The 20,930-nt window shown below is 37.5% G+C and overlaps 1 protein-coding gene across 42 annotated transcripts in view; it reads right to left on the bottom strand.

Moving 5' to 3' along the window:
• Trpm3 (transient receptor potential cation channel subfamily M member 3) overlaps positions 1-20,930 on the bottom strand; it is a 764,333-nt gene that overhangs the window by 230,100 nt on the left and 513,303 nt on the right. For all 42 annotated transcript variants that reach the window (XM_063249808.1, XM_063249797.1, XM_063249827.1 and 39 more), the window contains exons 5-6: positions 20,149-20,273; positions 2,056-2,227 (exon numbers count right to left, since the gene is read on the bottom strand). In XM_063249808.1, the coding sequence (XP_063105878.1) occupies positions 2,056-2,227; positions 20,149-20,273 (297 nt within the window). The remainder of the gene's footprint in view (positions 1-2,055; positions 2,228-20,148; positions 20,274-20,930) is intronic.

Here is a 20,930-nt window from a genome sequence, read left to right as displayed (position 1 = left end):
CTTTGCTTTATACCCTAAAATGCCTGCTTGCGTCACTACTTATGAAAGTGCCAATATGCTGCTGTCTACGTTGACAGTTTAGCAAGAGCTGTGTGTCTCCATCAGGCATGAGGTGCCTCTGATAATGTGTCTGCTCACAGTCTAGCACTGGGTGCTGTGTCCTGCAGCACCCCATCTACCAGCATCCGTTCTTCACACCGCACTGCTGGGCTCTGCTCCTCACTGATGCTGGAGTGCAGGCCAGGAGCCCTGTGGGCTTCTCTGGCAGGCCACCCACACACTCAGCACTTGGCAAGTTTTGGGGAAAGGCGTCCTTCTCTCTGGGATGACCAGTTAGGAGAAGGCAGCCTTTCCTCTGGCAGCCCGTGAGGTACCAGGCTTGCCTAGGACAGCTCTAGTTGGCTTTCACTCCAGCTCCAGTCTCTTTTGCTGGGTGCATACTTTATTGAACCACATACCAGCTCTGCTTCCTACACTACTGACCAGCTGGTCAGATGTCTGGTCAGACAGTTGTTTTTTTGTGAATCTTCAACTTTGGACCCTGAGTTTATTCCTTGCTTCCCTGCTTCTGTCTTTCAGCTTCCATATTGCTCCCATTTAAGCTGCCATTCTTAACCAAGGGTGTAAAAAGAAAGAATGAAATAGCCCATAAAAACCTACATAGGTGACCACAGTTGTATAACATTTGACCATTCCATCGAATATTGTAATGAATTCAGGTTAGTGCTGATATCAACACCTACCCCTGCCCTCCATTGACAGCAGTGCGTTGCTCCACCTGATATCTGCTGGCCTCTGGATCAGTTTTCTAGTTATTCTATCCCCCCTCTTTTTCCCCTAGAAAATGTTTAGTCTGGCTTTTTACCATATTTCTTCTTTCCAAAGTTAGTTCAGGAAGGGAGTTTTCTAATAGAATTTTTACTTTAGACTCTGACCAAAATTCCAGATATCTTTGTGTCAAAGATGAAAGCATGAAACCCGGCTACTTGAGGAATAATAGTTCTTAAAAGTTAAAGAAGGGGAAGAGAGCATGGGAAGGACAAGTTGTGGCCCAGTGGCTCTATCATCCCAGTCTTGGGAGAACGGTGGCTGTAACAAGGAAGATCCATTTGGGGACAGATGCAGAAAAGACACGAGACAAGAGAAGAGTGATTCGGACCAGCTGAGCCACGTTGCACTGGGACTCTGAAAACATCTAGGTAAAGAGAAGCTTTTGCTATTTGGAAGTGTAGGATTTAGAGTTTAAATCAGTTAGATCCAGTTTCCTTGATGGGACATATAATTACCACCAAGTATGAGCCTGTATGAAGCTTCATGTGTTACATAAAAAACTCGATTTCATTTTGTAAAACGGAAGCACAGATTGTTTTCATTTTGTGACTCCATTTAAATGCAAGCCACCTAGCAATCTGGGAAACATCACTGTTTCTCCCTGTTCACAGCTCAAATGTTCACCCAATAACTTAGCACAGAGCCTAGAGTTACTGATGAGGATAATACAACCATCAGCTATGTGTTATATATATCACATAATGTATGTACTCATATTTTAGAAATAGCAGTGAATGAATCCAGGAAGAGGCCAAATTAGCATCACCGAGATGGTTTCACAGGCTGCTTTGTTTAGAGAATGTTAGGTTCCCCTGAAATGCCTTTACACAGTCAGGTCTTTGCTAAGATCAAAACCCAGTTTTTACTTTTTTTTTTTAGGCACCAAAAATAGCTTAATAAATAGAAACAGTTTCTCTAGGGTGTCTTTCCTCTGTGGAGTACGTGAAAAGGATGTAGGAAACATTCACAGAGAAAGCTCATTTGCATTCACCAACCCCAGATGGGGTTTGATTTCTCATGCATGAGAAATGAACTTGAGCCCACTAATTGTGTAATCACTTCTTATGCCTCCAGTCATCCTCCTCCAGAAAAGCCTCCTCCCACCCTAACTCCTGGCCCAGGAGAAACAGTGGCCCCTGTTTCAACTTTTTGCAACATAGGTACACAACAGTCTTCAAGTGAATCACTCTCAGTATACCACAGTGGGAACTACGCTGTACTTACTTGTGTTTATCTTCTGGAGTGAAATGTGCTTTTCCAGTTGTCTCCGAAGCTTCACCTCGGCCCCATATTTTCCAGTGGTCCCATTGTCGGCCAGGATGAAGTGGGAATGCATACTGTTGAGAACAGTGAGTTTGCTCATGGGGTTGGACATGGTCTGGTACGGCCGGACCACCTGCAGGGCATTGAAAGGAAAAGGCAGACATCAGAGAAAAGGAACCAAATTAGGAGGAGGAGAACCGGAAACAGGAAGAGAAAGAAAGAATTTCTGTCTTTAGTACAGTGAAAGTGCAGTCTGCATCCTCTCCCTACAATTGCTTTGGGTAGAAGTAAGATTTATGATAAAAATTCCATTCCAAGCAAGTCTGTGCCTAAAGAAATATTTACCACACACGGAAATGAGAGTTTGTGCTTTTACACTAAAAACTAGGCATGGTAATGACTGACATACTTTGAAGTTGATTGTGTATTTGATAATGAACAAAAATAATTTTTAGATTTAACTATTTTGTTTCTCCTCTTCTCTCATACCTTACCAGGCACAGCAGAACAATTATGATTCTGGAAATGGAGGATACAAGAATATAACTTCTCTGTCAATCCTATTTACTATCTGAAAGCTTATTGTGTAAAATCAATACTGTTCTTGCTAGATACCTTATTTAAGTGTGAAGTAAGTTGAATTAGAATAACTGTGTCATGAGACAATTATGAATCAGGCCCAAAATTACGCAGTGTCAACTGGGATGATTTCAGGGTTCTTCCAGATTTTTGCTATAAAAAGAAAATCAATATTTCTGTAAGCCAGTGGTTTTATATACATTATCTGCATTCCTTGGAAGAATACGGAAAGTTACATGATGTGTTCATATCATAGAATGAAAAAACTTGGTAGAACAGAAAGGTAAACTATACTATCCAGGTATATATATATATATATATCCAACCAGAATTCACATGCAGGTCTGACTGATTCCAAAAAATCTATGCTTCTTTCTTTTTTCCACAGTGTTTACACCCAGTAGAAATATAAGTTGATATGTTGGAAAGCTTCTTCTAAATATTTAGGAAGGAATTTCACTCAAGGCAGTGAAAAGAGAATCTTCAACAGGCTTCTTGTTACATGGTCTCAGTATAGTTATCACTGTTCTGAATCACTGAAATTGATGGGGCAGAAATAAATACTACTGCGTTTTTATTTCTGTGCCTTTGTGCAGTGAGTACATTAATTATAGAGGTGAAATGCTCTCTTTTTTTCAGAATCTAATAACTCGCCATGAAAAGCTGCAGTAAGATCTAATAGTTTGTTAAAAGGAATTATAAAGTGATTTAGTAAGGGCAGCCTTCAAAAGTGAAGATCTCATATAAGTTATTTTTTCAACCTTGGTACTCACTCAAAGTCTCTCATGGTCTACCAGTGTCTAGAAAATAAAGTGTACTTGATAAATAATGAATGAACAGGCAAACTTGAGACAGACAAGCTTTTGTTTAATCTGAAAGACAATCTTTCTGAATTGTTTGGGAATTGACTATAAAATTTTGATATGTATATAATTTTGAACTTCTGAAATAGCCTTCAGTCCCATAAATATGCCCATGTTTTAAATGTGGTATTAATATGAGGTTAATTCAAAGCTTAATTTTAGTTGGCTCTTATTGATAATGAAAAAGCCCCTAACACTTTTGATTATTGTCTCTGGTAATCACATGAAACAATAATCAGTAACCACTTTGTTCTAGACAATGAAAAGAAATGCTTTAAAGAGAGGCAGTACACACTATTTCCAGCCCTATCCTCTGCTCTTTATCGCTGGAAGCATAAGTTGCCCACCTGAAATTTCCATTATGCTGCTACTCATTTTTTATTATAAAACATTAATTCTACAGCAGAGTTCAAGTTAATAAATATTAGTGGTTTGTGGAAAGGTGTGAAGCAGAAAGAACACACAAAAGTGTGTTCTTAAAGTACCTCAGCCCTGTGCTTTTGGACAAAAGAGAATACTGTTCTCTCTTATACAGTAACAGCTCCTGAAGATTCTACGTGAAGGAAGGAAAAGACAAAGCAGTGAAGTCCAGATATTTGTGCTGGCTGAAACACACACACACACACACACACACACACACACACACACACACACACACTTAAATTCCTGGAAAACTACTGTAAGTCTATTCATGAAGTTAAAGTTTTCAAGTGAATAAAAGGATTACAGTGATTCTGGGCCAGGTTCACAATTACTGCAATTTGAGAAGAAGATAATTAGAACAGTACAGTAGCTGATATCCTGTATTTCCCTTCTCTCCACTACTGGATTCTAAGGGCACTGGGGCTTCAGTCTTCTGACTTGTGACCCTCTTTTCTTGTGAAACACAGTTCAGCAGCTCTAGGGGACATGGTATGTTTGAATCATGACAAAGAGTTAAATTTAGAGTTTGTCTTGAATTCTAATTTCTTCATTGTACTGAAGGCCAGTTAAAGTTGGCCATATTTTGGCAGAGATTTTATCTGCTGAATAATAAGGAATATAAATCAGAAAATAAGTAAAATGACCTAATATATTTTTTAGTCCTCAAATACGTTGGGTCCTAAAACCCTCCTGAACATGGATCATGGGAATCTGTTTGAATCTTGGCTCCATCAATGGCTGTCTGAATCTAGTTTGACATTTTTTGTTAGTGCATAATAATTACATTCATTGTGGGGAGCTACTACTTGTATGTAACACATCTTAATATTTTTATGTCTTCTCTTCTCTTTCATCCCTTGGTGCCTTTCTCCTGGTTTCCTATTATCTTTGTTTCATTTTGCTATTTAATTTTTATACTTTTGTTCAAATCTGAAAAACAAACTTTCTGCATTGAGAATTGATTTAATGTAAAATTTCAATGTGTATATAATTCTGAACTTTTGAAACAGCTTTCAGTCCCATAAGTATATATCTATGTTTTAATATATGTCCATGTTTTAAATATATTATTAATATGAGGTTAATTCATAGCCTCATTTTAGTTGGCTCTTGTTAACAAAAAAGCATGTAACACTTTTCACTATCTCTAGTAATCACATGAGATATTGTATAAGAGAAACCATGCAATATTTAAGCTTATGTGACTCACTTATTTCACTTACCATTATGGTCTCAAGGTACATTTACTTTCCTACAAATGTGGATCTGACTTTTTAATCTTTAAGAAGAAAATGAATAAACCAATTGCCTCATGGGGATTAGCTGAGATCATGCATGCAAAGTAGTTGCTACCCTTCCTGGCTTCTAACAGCTATGCTACAAATATTCTTTCTCCTGCTCTGCTTTATCTTACCAATCATAAGCTGTGTTTCCAATTGTAAATGAGACAAATCTGTGACTTCTGTTTTGCACAAGATAGTTAAGTCAATGTAAACAAAGGATAAGAATCATCTGCGGGCAAAATATGCAAAGTGGTTTTTGTTTGTTATACTCTCCCAAGCATCTAAGGGCTGGTCTGGAACTCTTTGTTGATTAACTGAAAGTTGGAAAATAATTTTGTAAGTACTTTAGAGAAATGCATTTTGGTGTAACTTGTCTACCAAATCCACTTACTATTCTTGGTTACAAACACACCCTCAGTCTACTCTTGAGTTCGTTTGTATAGGCACAAAAGATTTGATGTTCTTTCTATTGTGTTTTCTGAATAGAATAATATCTTTTTAATAACATGAATACAAATCAACTTTTCTCTATGACAACATTTTGGAGGTAATGCAGCCCCTTTCATTGTTAAGAACTGCTAGAGACATGTCCACCTTTTGGATGTGTGTGTTGGTGAGAATGACTGAGATGTGTATAACTTGTGGGCCTCGTGAAGTGTGTGTTGGTGAGAATGACTGAGATGTGTGTAACTTGTGGGCCTCGTGCGTGTGAAAGCACGCTTCTCAGGGTTTTGTGAGAGAATGAATTCCTGCCTCACGTATTCACTGCTTATAAGCAATCACTTTCTTTGTATTGCTATAGAAGGTCCAGAGTATGTACTGTCATTGGAAGAACTGAGAAGAAAGCCACTCAAGGAATACTTGTTGAGAAATTTGAATAGAAAAAAGTATCTGAAAGGCCTTCAAATTAGGTGAATTTTTATGATTGGTAAATACAGTAGTGTCTATACCTAAAACGGAAGTCTCCTTAGAAATGGAGTTTAGTCCTTTATAATTACCTGGACATCAGAGAGCAGAGGACCTCTAAGTCATGATATTTTTCTTTGCTTTCTTATCCCTTAAAAGCCAATGAGAAAATCCTCTACTCACTACTGCATTGTGTACCACTTAGCACTGTACTGCTGATGGGTATAGTTCTAGCTCTGAGGCCCCTGTAGAATCTGACTTTGAAACAATGGTGCCTTGTGAAGTTCACGGGGCTGTATGAGGGGTTGGTGGAGGTAAAAGTCCTTTGATATAAAACACGAGTATGGACAGCATCATTTCTAGGGAAAGACCGAGTCAGAGATCCCACAGACATCCTGTGTAGGATGAGGGCGCTGCCTTTCTATTCCCTGGACAGGCTGAAGTCAGTTGTGCAGAAGCTGCTAAGACACCAGGAGCTTTCCTGGCCTTTTCAGGCATGTTCTGGTCATACCTGTGAGTACGGAGCGGAAAGTCAGCATATGGAGCTCTAGTTCTAATCTTTCTAGGTGCTAACTTGGGAAAGTCTTTGAATTCACTCATTTACTGCAATAAAGAAGTACCGTCACAGGGGAAGTGCTGTGCTGGCCTGAGACATTATTGCGTGTCTAGGTAGTATCCAAAATAATGTTCAAAATGTATTTACTAAAAGAAACTTTTGAACCATGGATTTCTTATCTGTAAAGTAGAAGATCTGACTGGTTTATGAAGGTTTCCTGTCTCTAAACTTGAGTCTGGACAGCCTATGCTAAACAGTACACGTGGTCTTTTCAAGTTAATGCAAAACAATGATGTCCCATGTGTGCTGGTTCCGAAGATGAAGTCATTCTTTTATGTCCTGAGGTCTCTTCCATCTTACTGTACTTTACAGTTGCAGTTTGATAACTTGGGATTCCAAACAGAAATGCATTGGGTTAAATCACGTTTTCATAACATCAGTAACACATCTTGAGGAATCTCAGCCCCATTACCTAGTGAGTTTTAAGTCAGTATGCTTTAGGCAAGCCACTAGGTAGGGGCTGTGTGGCCTGTGGAATCATCTTTCCCCTACTAATAGTACTGTGGTTTTAATTTAGACTATGGGAAAATGAGCATTATTGAATTCATCTTGCTTGCCAGGCACTGTGAGGACATTTACTTCTATGGAGTAATCACTGTGTGTTTATTTTATTGGTGGAGCTGTAGAGATTCAGGGAAGTGAGGTGTTTTTGCTACACTTACCCCACAAACTACAGAGTAGCCTGTTTCTTTATAAGCAGAGTCTCATTAAAAGGGAAGACAGAGGACCCAAATGGATTTACAATTTATAGAGACTATTATGGCTGGTTTTTCTGCTGGATATATTTTAATTTTTTGCTATTGGCTCAGCTGGGCTTTGGAATCCTTCTGACAATGGTTGAGTCATCTGGAACTGGGTGTGGATAGAGGTCAGGAAAGGCGCCCAGCAGGCAGCAAAGTGGGGTTATGCTTTGGTGAGAAAGAAACAAAAGGAGCCTGGAGATTCTCTTAAAATCAGGCATCCCTTTCTGATAGGGAAAAGGAGGTATGGCTGAGAAGTGGGAAGCAACCTCTGGTGTCAGAGATAAAGGGACGTGGGAACCAAGAGGATAAAATGGGGAAAAGAAAGGTTGTATATGCCCTACTCACAGAGAGAGGCCTCAGTCAGTGGGGTGTGGGCTGCTTATTTCCTATTCAGGCAATGCAGCTAATGTTCAGGTTTAAAGCAGATCATACTGACTTCCAAATGCTACTCTCAGCTCAGCAGGCCACACAAGTAACCAGCAAACCCATGGACCCATTGCCAAAAAGCACCCAGCTATCAGCTGTGACTCCCACTAAAATCCACAGCAGCATCAATGATGTCTTCTGGCAGCACTTTGAATATAGGTCCCTCAATGTGCGTCCTGCCGAGTTCCACAGCCCTCATTCCATGCTTTCTGCATGAATGGACTCACCTCCCTTTGGCCTATCTTAAGGGGAGACATGTGCCATTCAGCCACTGGCAGTGAGTACAGGCTCTTAAGTTCTTCCTTTAGCAATCACCAGGTACCAAGGAGGGGTGACTTTAAACTGTGTTCAGAAATTCTTTGAAACTCTTCCCTTGGTGAAGGTTGGATTCAGTGCTTCACCCCTAAGGGACAGAATAAAACAGTGATGGTGTGTGACTTCCTAAGGGCTTCTCTCAGCTCTCTTCAGATCACTTACTCCAAAGGAAGCCTTGTGCCAAGCTGTGGATACAATAAAGCAGCCACAGGAATAGGTCTGTGGGGCCAGCAACTCTAACCATCATCTGTGAGTAATCTTTGAAGAGTATGCTACAACTCAACTGCCATCTTAAGAGTAATCTCAAGAGAGAACCACAACTGGAGTCATCCAGGTAAACACTCACCAACTCTTTGCTCAGCACACTGGCAGGTAATGTTTGTTGTTTAAGCCATTACGTTTTGGGGTAGTTTTTAACTTGTTGCTAGATAAATAATATAATTGCATATAATCTGGGAAGCTTCAAAATGTGTCACCTCTCTCTATTCTGAACAGATGCAAATCATGTCATGACTTTGGTGCCCACTGCCTAAATCTCCTGTGCCACCTGGCATTCCTTCTCTGAGCTCTGATGGGTTCTGCTTCCCATTTTATGGGGCTTGTAGTTAAATCCTCCAGGCTCCTCTCACTTGTCATCTGAGCTGCATCCTTCTCTATCTGGTACATGATCTGACTCCTGTACCTGCACCTTCACCAGCTGGGTGGTCTAAGTATTTATTCTCTGTGTCTTAATATGAACTGTAAATAGAAACTAAAAATTGCAATTACTTTAATGAGATGTAGATGATCCCTTACTGACAGTGGTTCATTTTAGGATTTTTGACATTGTGATGGTGCCAAAGGCAATGCTACTTATTCAATAGACATTTTAGTTCAAAGTTTGATATTTTTAGTGACACACAGTATGATACTCTTCTTGTGATGCTGGGTATTGTCAGTGAGCCAGCTTCCAGCCATGTACCTGATGAGAAAGGTAAATAGCCAACATTATATTTGTGGGGCTGGGGATTTAGCTCAGTGGCATAAGCTCCTGCCTTGCAAGCAGGCTGTCATGAATTCGATCCCCAGTACCGATAAAAAGGGAAAAGGACAAATATATATATATATATATATATATATATATATATATATATATTCATATACTGTATTCAGTAAACTACAATAGCTATTCAACACTTAATTACAAAATGGGCTGTTGGTGTGATGTTTTTTCTCACCTCCAGGCTAATGTAAATCTTTGAGCAATCTTAAGGTAGGCTGTCCTAAACTACGATATAGAATGAATTAGATGTAGTAAATGCACTTTCAACTTACAAGATTTTTCTTACTGGTAATGATTGTATGGATAACCCCTTCATAAGTAAAGGAGCATCCCTATGATAAAGTTTAAGATATGAACTCAAAGAACAATGCAAATATAAGTTTAAATCATTGATAGCTACTATGACAGAGCATCAGTATTTCATACAGGTGAGAATTGGTATTAGTTGTCTAAGTTTTAACAGCATCTTATTACTAGTGGAACTTTCAGCAAGGTACCTCATCTATTTTTGTTTAGTTTTATCATCAAATGACAAAAATACTAAAAATAACTTCTGAATGCCATTGAGAATTAAGTCAGTTTATGTAAAAATGACCAGGAAGGCGCTGACGACTACAAAACTATTGACCTTATTGCTCTTATTTCAGCGATAGATCTCCAGGCCAAAACTGAATCATCATTAAGACACCAACTCTTTGAATGTCTATTCTTGTTTCTTTTCCTTCAGTTACAAACATACAAGAGGGTGATTTTTTTCTACCTCAGCTATACTCTATCACCTCATGGCCCCTTTAAAATTTATTTTATTAACTATCTCTTTTCTATGCCTATGTCTTACTCTACCATCCATACATAAATCCATGTCCAACTTTTCCTGAAGGAAAAAAATCCCTCAGATCATGACTCCCTTTGGCAAGCCCTGAGATGTCTCTGCCATCTATGCTACTTCACGCCTCTTCTCCAACCCACTAAACCAGGCTGACCAATAATCCCAGTGATTCCTGTCGCAGAGTGGACGGGCACTCCAACTCTTCTCCTTCTGCTCCTTCTCAGTGGTACCTGGATTTCCCTTCATTTCATCTTTCATGTTCCCTTGGCTTCCATAAGCATCTCTATAGCATCTCAGACGTCTCTTGGGTCTCTTTTATGAGATGCTTTACCTCTGCTCAGCCATTAAATTTTGGACATCATCACAATTTAGGACCAGGTCCTTATTTTCCTCCCTCTACACACTTCCACATGGCAGTGTCATCCAGTGACATGGCTTTAATTTCTGTCTATATGAAATGCTTTCAAAAGTGTGTCGCCAGGTTTTACTCTTAAGCTTCCACCTAATGCGCTCATCAGCTTGCAAGATACTTTCATGTAGATACTCCTGATGAACTTCAAAATCAGCTGGCTCAACTCCAAACCACCTTCCACTAGTGTGTGAAGATGGTCACTGTCTTGTCAGCCCAGAACCTGGATCAGACTCGGAAGCATTGATGCTGTCTTATGTAACTCAGGTTTGGGTTGGTTTTCTTCACTTCCTCTGGATGTATCTTCTCTAACATAATCATAGAAGTCTCATCAACCTTATGCTGGGGATTCTGTCGGGACTTTTTTGAGCTTATCATATGAGGTCATATTTGGATTGCCTCAAAAATTAAGGTACAAATGTAATAAATTGATGACTATATCCAAATTAGCAATTAATATTGCTCTTGATGTTTCTTGGCTCGAAGCATAAAGATGACATCAAAAAAGCAATTTTAATTAAACAAAAGAATCCTTAAAGGTCACAAAACTCAAGGAAATAAATTTATAGTTAAGGGAAAGTAGAACATTGAATGGAAAAATAATTTAATAACAATATAAGATGATGTGTTGGAAATCTTAGCTAAATAATATCTATCCTCAAGTGAAAATGAAAAGTACTTTTTCTTTTGGATTTTTAATTTGGTGTGTGTCTGGTTAATCTTGTTTTGGGACAGATGAATGATAAAGGCTTCAGAAGCTGTTAAATTATTTGATACAATTCTGGCCAAGTTGTTTTTTAAAGTAAGAAATCTCAATGTGAAATGTGTCATGTGAAAATTATAATTCTCTTGGCTTTCTGTTGTTGATGCCTCCATAATCATCTATCCAGGCCAACTTTCTCTGGGGACAAAGAAAATTGCCCTGGTCACTCACCAAATGTATTTGCAAATTCAATTTACAGCTTTCTGATATCTCACCTAACAGTAAAAACATCGTATTTTAAAATATTTTCTTTACTTTTGACATAGTTACAAGGGGTCTTTGGAGACGGATGTTCTAGTCCATATTTAGTTTACCCAGCTATAAGAAGAGTACAGAACAAACCTTATAAAAATAAGTATACAGCCTCCTCAGGAGCTCAGTAAACTATAGTTCCTATCATTAATTTTCATAGGAATTGTATTGTGATAGAGCAAGTGGTTTTATACTTAGAGATGAAGAAATGACACCTTGTAGTGTTTAAGTGATATATCAAAGGATTATGTTCATGCAAGTCTCATGTTAAGAGACTAACAAGAAACAAAACAAATCTTTGTTTTTGAGGCATTTTAATTAAGTTGATGCAACAGACTAAATGTTTATGTCCTTCCTTCCATTCATATGTTGAAGGCCTAACTCCCAAAGTCATGGCTTTTGAGGTAGGACTTCGGGGAAGTAATTGGGTCATAAGGGTGGCATCCTCAACTACAGGATTAATGTTCTTATAAAAGAGACCTCAGAGAAATTCTAGCTCTATCATGAGGAAAGAACCAGTAGCTAGCATCCAGAACTTTGAGAAATAACTTTGTGTTGTTTATAAGCTGGCCAGTCTATGTTATTTTGTTATATAAGTGTCATGGGCAAAGAAATGTGGGGGAGACAGTTGTGGAAAAATTACAACCAGCAATGCGACCTTAGGAATGGAGTTAGTCCAGAAAGATGTTTTGGGAAAAGCAAGCCCTGAGCTAATTTGGTAGAAATGTAGGACTGTGAGTTGTGATAAAGGAAAGGGATGGTAGGAATAAGATGTGGAAATCACAGAGGTGGATGAGCCTAAATAAATTAATCAGAGCGTGTTTTCAGGTCTAAGAGGCCAAAGTATTATTACACTATCAGTATCCTAGTTCATTTGGTGCTGCTGTAACAGAATGCCATGGGCTGGGTGATGCGTGCCAAACAGAACTTTTTATGGCTCATGGTTTTATAGACTGTGAAGTCCAAGATCAGATCTAGGGGCCACATTTGGTGAGGTTCTTCTTACTACATCATCCATGATAGAGGACAAAGAAAGGGTGACAGTGACCAAAGGAGAATGAAAGAAGGGTCTGAACTTATGCTGTATAGGGACCATGCTCTTGAGACTCACTAATCCACTGGTGAAGTCAGAACTCTGGGGAACTAAGCACCTCTAAAGGCCCCCACTCTTTGCAACACTGTTACCTCCTTATGGATTAAGTATTCCATGCATGAATTTTGGGTGGCACATTCAAACTGCTAGACACTGGACAGCATTACTCCCCACCAAAGGCTTTTGCTTTTAAGCGTTGAGAAAAGAAGAACTTGGTTCAACAGAATAGTGAGCACTTACATTTAAAGCTTTGGGACTAGTTCTGTCACTCATTCGATCGTGCATGTCTTTAAGCGTTTAGAGAAAGTTCTACATCCATATTCTACACTGCTTTGCCCCAACTGCCAAACCATCACTGTAGACTTTATTAAATTGCTCCATGAGAAATAGTTTCAGACTCAGATGCTTGGTTAAAAATGCCTCATTCAGTCAGCATGGTATTATGCAGTTTGGGAATCTGACTACAGACGCAGCTGAGAATCAGGTAGATTTATCATTACCTTTTTCCTGTGTTTGTCTCCCAGAAGACCTAAATTTCATCATACCTAAGCCATCTCCTTCAGTACTTACTGTATATTAAGTTATAGGTTCTACATTGACTTCTCAAAATCATTCCCTCAAGGAACTTAGTCTTACTACAAAGTAAGATTGGAACAGAGGTAAATGCTCCTATCTAGAGGTCCCAAGGGAAAATTAATTTTTCTTTATATGTAAGACTAGTTTTTGCCCTTACAGTAGCATTATGAAGGAATACTCAAGGACTAACATAAGTGACAATTGCTACATCTACTATTTCTGTCAGTAAATCTAGGAGCATGTGAATGTTTAACCTTAAAGGGCTCATCCGAGATCCAGCCCCTCAAAAATAAAATGGTAGTATTTTCCATCATTTTATATATCAGATGTAAGAAATCTTTTATGCTTAAATTTCAGATAAATTCCTGAGATTTGTGACAGTTTTGCACCATTTCAAAATCATTAAGAATATTAAGATGGACTTAGGAATTCAACAATTTTCAAATGATTTCATTTTGATAAGCTCCTGAAGTAGTAATCTTTTTAGTAACACATTTTTTCCTCTGCTACCTGATTTCTGATGCCAAAAGACTTTTTTTGATTACATGTGAGCTTGAATATGTATACAATGGAAGAAAAATGATAAAAGGCAATATATTTATCCTCCCTAAATTATTACTCAAAAAGCTTACAGATAACATTTGTAAATTTGATGATTTTTCAGGGGGATTTATGGAATCAGAATCAGGTGGATTCATCATTATCTTTCCATATGTTTATCTTCTAGAAGATCTATATTTCATCATGCCTAAGCCATCTTTTCAAGTATTGTTTTATTGTATTCACGTGTCTCTTTGTATAATTTAGAATCATTAATTTTTAATGATCATGTTAGAATAGTGAACACATATCTTGAACTATGTCATAAATATTAGACACCAGCAGGCTTTTTATTCCAATTTGCAATTTGAAAAGCAAACTCTATTATTACTCCAGAGCTCAAAAAACTCTATGAATATTCTAGTTCACCAATTCATAAGGAACAAGGTACCAGCATGGTTAAAATTCAATCAGTCTTGGTCAATGACTTACTGAAAAATCATGTTACAATTCTTTATCCTGTGTGTTCTATGACCTGACAGTTTCTCTTTTTTAAAAAGAAAAGAGTTGTATTTTATTTTTAGATAGACAATATCTTTAAAATTGTTTATTAATATGTTAGTTATTACACATATACATGGGCTTCAGTGTGGGATTTCCATACATGTAGATAGCAGGCACTGACCAAAACAAGCCTTATTTTGGACTCTCCTCTTCCCAATCGCTAGTAACCACAGGACAACTGATTTTTAGCTCCCGCATGTGAGAAAGAACATGCAGTCCTTATTGTGTCTGATACATTTCACTTCACATAATGTCTTCCAGTTTCATTCATTTTGCTATAGTACCAAAGTTTCAATTTCCTTCATGGTTGAATGATACTACATAATAATACTATATAGATATAAGTGATATATCTATAGATATATAATTTTCCTTATTAATTTATTTGTTGGTGGGCACCTGGGCTGATTCATAGTTTAGCTGCTGTGAGCACTGCCACAGTAAACATGAGTACACACAGCATCTCTTTAGTATGTGGGTTTCATTCCCCTTGGATGTAAATCCAGAAATTCCCTTTGGATATAACTCCAGAAATGAGATATCTGGATTATATGGACAAGTTATTTTTAGCTTTTTAAGGAGCCTCTGTACTATTGGGTAATGACTGGACTAATTTACATTTCCACCAACAGTGTGTAATACTTCCTTTTTTTCCATATCCTTGTCAGCATTGGTAATTTATTTTGATACTAGACATTCTAACTGGGAGGAGATGATGTCTCATTGTAGTTTAAATTTGTATTTCCCCCATGGCTAATGATACTGAGTATTTTTTTCCATGTATTTGTTACCATTTGGTTTTCTTTGTTTAAGAACTGTTTAGGCCATTTATAGATGTTTTCATTAATTACTTGTCTTTCTGCTAATTTTTTGAGTTTTTATTCTAGACAGAAACCCTCTGCTAAATGAATAGTTGGCAAATATTTCTTTTCATTTTATAGGTTCTCTCTTCATTGTTAATTACTTCCTTTTGTTCTACAGAAGCCTTTTTGTTGGATAGAATCCCATTTGCAACGTCTCACTTTTGTTTCTTGTGCTTTTTGGGGGGTTTTGTCTAATAATAATTTATTCTTCTCCCTCTTTTCTCTCTCCTGTCTTGCATTTTATTTTTGGTAGTTTCCTTTGGACCAGTTTTGGAAGAAATTGTCCTTTCTCCAAGCTATATTTTTGGGATCTCTGACTATAGCTGTGTGGGGCTACTTCTGGCATCTGTAGTCTGTTTCACTGATCTGTGTGCCTGTTTTTGTTTCTGTTTTTGCCAATATCAGGCTGTTCTTATCATCACAGCTCTATAGTAAGTCAAGAAATCTGGCCTATGATGCCTCCAGCTTTATTCTTTTTGCTAAGGATTTGTTTGGCCATTCAGTGCCTTTAGTAATTACCTATGAATTTTATGATTGCTATGCAAATTTTGTGAAGAATGTCCTTTATATTTTGATCAGAATTTATACTGAATCTTTAATAACTTTGGGAAGTCTGGACATTTGAACAATATTAATTTTCTAATCCATAAACATGGTAGGCATTGTCAACTTTTTTTGCCTTGTGCAATTTCTTTCATCCATGTTTTGTGATTTTTATTGTATAGGTTTTTCCCTCCCTTTCTTCCTGATACTGTGAGTGGAACTGCTTTCATGATTTCTTTTTCAAAAATGCATTATTGGTATATAGAAAAGCTACTGATTTTTGTATCCTGCTATGCACTGAATATCAGTTCTGGTAGTATTTATTTTTTTGGAGCAAGTTAAAGTTTTTCTGTACTGAGAGTCATAGCATCTGCAAATAGGGATAGTTTGCCTTCTTTCATTTGTATCCTTTTTTCTTTCTCTTACCTAAATGTTCTGGCTAAAACCTCTAGCACTGTACTAAGAGTTTTGAGAGTGGACATGCTTGTCTTGTTCCTGATCTGACAGGAATGCTTTGAGCTTTTCGTTATTCAGTATGATTGGCTTTAGGCTTTCCATATACAGCCTTGACTATGCGGAGGTATGATACCATGGCGCCTTTTTGTTTATCATGAAGGGATGTTAAATGACCAAAATCTTTTCCTGTGTCTATTAAGATGAGCATATGGCTTGTATTAATTTTGTTGATGTAATGTAGTATGTTTATTCATTTGACTATTTTGAACCATCCCTCTACCCCAGTTAAAAAAAAAATCAATTTAATCTTGGTGAATGATCTTTCGGTGTGATGTTGGATTCAATTTGCTGATATTTGTTAAGTATTTTTACATATGTGTTTATTGGGGATTCTGGTCTATAGTTTTTCCTTTGTTGTTTCTGAAACAGAGTTTGAAAAGGCTCCCCCCCCTTTCAAATATTTGTAATAATTTTAGAAGAATTGGCAGTAATTTTTTCTTTCCTTTCCCCTTCCTTCCCTCTCTCCTTCCCTCCTTTTTTGCTGGGGACTGAACCAGAGACTGTGTATGTTAAGCAAATACTCTACCACTTAGCTACATCAACCAGTACTATTTAAAATTTTGAAGCAAGGTTGTGCTAAGTTGCCTGGGATGGCCTCCAGCTTGCAATCTTCCTGCCTCAGTCTCCCAGGTAGCTGAGATTATGGGTAGGTGACAAAACGAATCTTAAGATTCAGGTTTCCTACTTCTGCTATAGTAAGTTAATGATTATGCTGCTTTTCAGCTTTCAAAAATTTTTTGCCATTGTCTCCCTGCTTTTTCTCCCCATCCATTTAGGTTTCTGCCACGTAAGAAAGTTCTTGAGATGTGTGGTAAAATTCATGGTGCATGCCTGTAATCTGAATAATCTAGACAAGGAGGTAGGAGGATCACAAATTCGAGCCCAGCCTGGGCAGTTTAGCAAATTAGCAAGATCTGGTCTACAAATAAACAACAAAATAGGGGTGGGGATCTAGCTCAAAGTAAAGGCCCTAGGTTCAAACCTCAGTATCACAAGGAAAAACACATTCAGTAAAATTCAGCAGTGAAGCTGTTTCTGGGGTTTTCTTTGTTGGGGGACTTTACTGATGCAATCTCTTTACTCTTAGAATCTATTTGGATGTTTTATGTCCTCATGATTTAAGATATGTCCAGAAAATCATCCATATCTTCTAGTTTTGCAGTTGGTTTTTCATAATAATCCCTAGGGATCCTCTGTGTTTCTGTGGAATCAGTTATAGTGTCTTTTTCATCTCTAATTTTTTTATTGAATCTCTTCTTTCTGTTATTGGTTAGTGTAGCTAAAAGACTGTCATTTTGTTTGATAGTTTGTCTAGAATATGCTGTGGTGAAGCGCTTTCCTGATCTTGTCTGCTTGGGATTCTGTAAACCTCCTATACAAAGATGTCCACATCTTTCTCAATATTCGGGAAGTTTCCTGTTATTACTTTATTGAACAGCCTTTTACACCATTAATTTTCTCTTCACCATCAAGTATTCTGAAAGCACTGGTATTTGTTCATGTTATGGTATCCCAATTTCCTTTTTTTTTTTTTTATCTGAATGGTTCAGATATTCTCTTTTCTGTTTGATCTAGTCTATTAAGGTCTTTTGCTCTGGTTTTTATTTGACTTATTAAACTCTTGATTTCCAAGATTTCTGTCTTTCTCCAAAACCTGTCTTATTGCTGAATTTTTCATTCATATCCTGTATATTATCTTCCTAATTTCACTTAATAGTTGTCGATATTCTTTTGGATCTCATTGAATTTTTTAATCAGCTTTAAATTCTTTATCAAGTACTTCATCCATTATTATTTCTTTGAGATTGGTTGCTAAAGTTATTTACAAAGGATGATTAAAAAAAACCCACGTGTTCTGGGTGTGGTGGTGCCTGCCTGTAGTCCCAGCACTCAGGAGGCTGAGGTTGGAGGATCACTGCAATTTCGAGACCAGCCTGGGATACAAAGTGAGCTCAAGGCTAGCCTGAACTGCATAGTGAGAAAAAGACAAAAACAAAAAGCTCATATGTGTATAAATAAAAATTTGTTACAGTAAAAGACACATTGCCAGTAATTCCCCCTTGCCTCAAACACATTTATCCCATTATTCTTGCCACTTTCTGAAGTTGTTCTGGAAATGCTCTTCCTTGAGAATCTTTAATTGTGCTGTGGTATCTTCCTTAAATATCTTCCATCTATTAAAACATGCTTTTCATGATCATTTTTACTCTGGAGAAGAACTGCCAACTCAGGTAAATACAGTGGATGGGGACCCTGTTTCTATGAGCTGGTCTTTCCATTGGATGATTCTGAGCAACATCACTCACCATATTTTTGATCATGTCTCTTAAAAAGACTCATGAAAGAAGACTTCCAGAAAGTGGCAAGAACAATAGGATAAGATAAATGTGTGGGGAGTATTTGAGCGGGATTAATGGCAATGTGCTTTACTATTATAATGAAAAATTTAACATGCACCACATTTTTGAACGCTCATATAATCTTGTCTTGAAAGTGTCTCCCATTACCAGCTTTTACATTTTTTGTTCCACACTGAGATTTGCACACTTACTGGATTAGGTATCTCTGTCATTGTAATATGATAACCTTAGTCAGCAGCTTTCTCCTGAAATTGTGTCTGATAAGCTTGTTTTGCAATGTTGGATTGTGTCCAGTGGTTACTGTTAAGTAGCCTCTCTATAGCTTCTTTTGCTATGATTAATGACATTTGGCACAATGTGTGCCATGGTAAAACTAGACCCAGTAACTTGGCAGGCCATGCAAGAATGAGGACATCGTTTTTTGTCACAGGAAGCCAAGAAAATGTAATATGCAATCATGAGAGTCACAGGAAGAACAAGCTAACACTTAATGTGGAAAGGCAACAATTTCTACAAATACTAAGGCAACCGAGGTTATCATTTCATTACTCTGTCTTGGGTAGAGAAACAATCAGATGACATTTACTCAGTGTATCTGCATGAAAAGGTTCTAAAACACCCCTGCTCTAATAAACAGAATTTGCAGCAGAGATCATGAAGCTATGAACATTTCAAAATAACTTCTGAACCATAACATTATAAATAATTATATGTTAATAACATGCACCATTAAATTATTTTTGTGCAGAGGTCATTTTAGTATTTTCTGATTCTCTAGGAAATAAACTTCTAGTTTAAAATTAATATTCACTTAGTAGCATAGTAATCTGTTTGCATAAGTAAGGCAGAAAAAGCCCGTATGGCAAGGAGCTGGTTGAGACTCCCCTCCATCCCAGTTTTTATTTTTGATAAAGAGATTAATGGAAGGAACAGCAATGAGATATTGGAACCAAATGCTTTACATTTCTAGCAAATTTGTCAACTGATTGGTCCAAGTGTGGCCTTGAACATTACAACAGGCAACTTGCTGTACTTGGCCAAGCTGTTTTGAAGTGGGACATAATACAGCTGTGCCCATACTAAAGCTAAGTACTTAGTAAAGAAGGGCTAAGTAGAAATGCTGTAAGATCAAATGGGAAAAATCTTTATGAAGCTTTTCTGAGCTGGGCGAAGGATACTTAAAATAATCTGGGGCCCACAGTGAGGAGGATCCCCATTTCTGTATCTGTCAGTGAGTTTATATGGTCAAGTATTACATGGTATAAATTCATTTTAATACAGCCGTACCAAGAGCACATCTGGATTTGCAAGACACAGAAAGATCACTGCTTGATTCAAGAGGAGAGGGGATGGTTAAGATTTTCTCTTGGCCTTTCTAGACTGAAAATAATTGATATGGATTTTCCCTAGATTTTGGGAAAGAAGTATTCATACAATAATTTGTAACATAAATTTCTGCTTGTGGGGTGGGGCTCAAGCAAATACTGCCCTCTGTATGATATGAATACTAACTTTCCTCCTATGGCAAAGGGGCAGCCCTCAGGACTTACATCTCTTCCAATCAGGTCCTCCTGGTTTTCCACAATCCCCCAGGGCGCGATGCCTATGGTGCATATTTTCCCTCGAGACTTAGATGCGTGGTCCTTCAAGGCATCTCCAACATGGCGAATGACACCTACGAGCAGAGAGAGAAATGTTAATCTTGTCTTCTAAAGCACCGACCTCTCGGTCATTCTTAAGGGAATTGGGTAATTTCCTCCCAAGCTTAAATGCACAAAATGCATAATTTGGACACATTTCTATACAGACTACACAATTTAGGAGAGAACATAAAATTGTCACTATATAGCCAGATATGTTTGCCAGATTGATACAAAATCTAGCCATGTTTTTTTCTTCTAATTTATATGAAAAAACAAAAAGCATTTAATGTCCATGAAAAGAATATGATTCTTTGAATTCAGAGCAGCTTTTTCTCACTAGCATAATCATCTGTTTATACATTTAGGAATCAACACCTTGACTGTACCCTGCCAAAATGTTCCATGCACAACATGATATTAAATTTGCACTACAGATAGTTACTTAGCTCAGATTCTGTTAACTTTAAATTCATCTTCCTATTTGTGCTATGTAATATAGAAAGCCTGGTTGTAAGAACGTGATGGCTTACTCTGTAGAAAATTTGTTAAAAATATATATTTTTAAAAATCTTCATTATTCTAATTGTTTTCCTTATCTTTCTTAATGTTCTTTCGCATCATAGTTAATAGTGAGGAAATTCAGCTTACATGGGTAGGACATGTCCTTTTTTTGTCAACCATTTACAAAA

Source organism: Cavia porcellus, unplaced genomic scaffold (assembly GCF_034190915.1).
Source record: "Cavia porcellus strain 051 isolate PalLab524CR breed Dunkin Hartley unplaced genomic scaffold, mCavPor4.1 scaffold_1, whole genome shotgun sequence".
Taxonomy (NCBI): domain Eukaryota; kingdom Metazoa; phylum Chordata; class Mammalia; order Rodentia; family Caviidae; genus Cavia; species Cavia porcellus.
The sequence above is the reverse complement of the archived record's forward strand: the minus strand, read 5'-3'. Positions and strand labels throughout refer to the sequence as shown.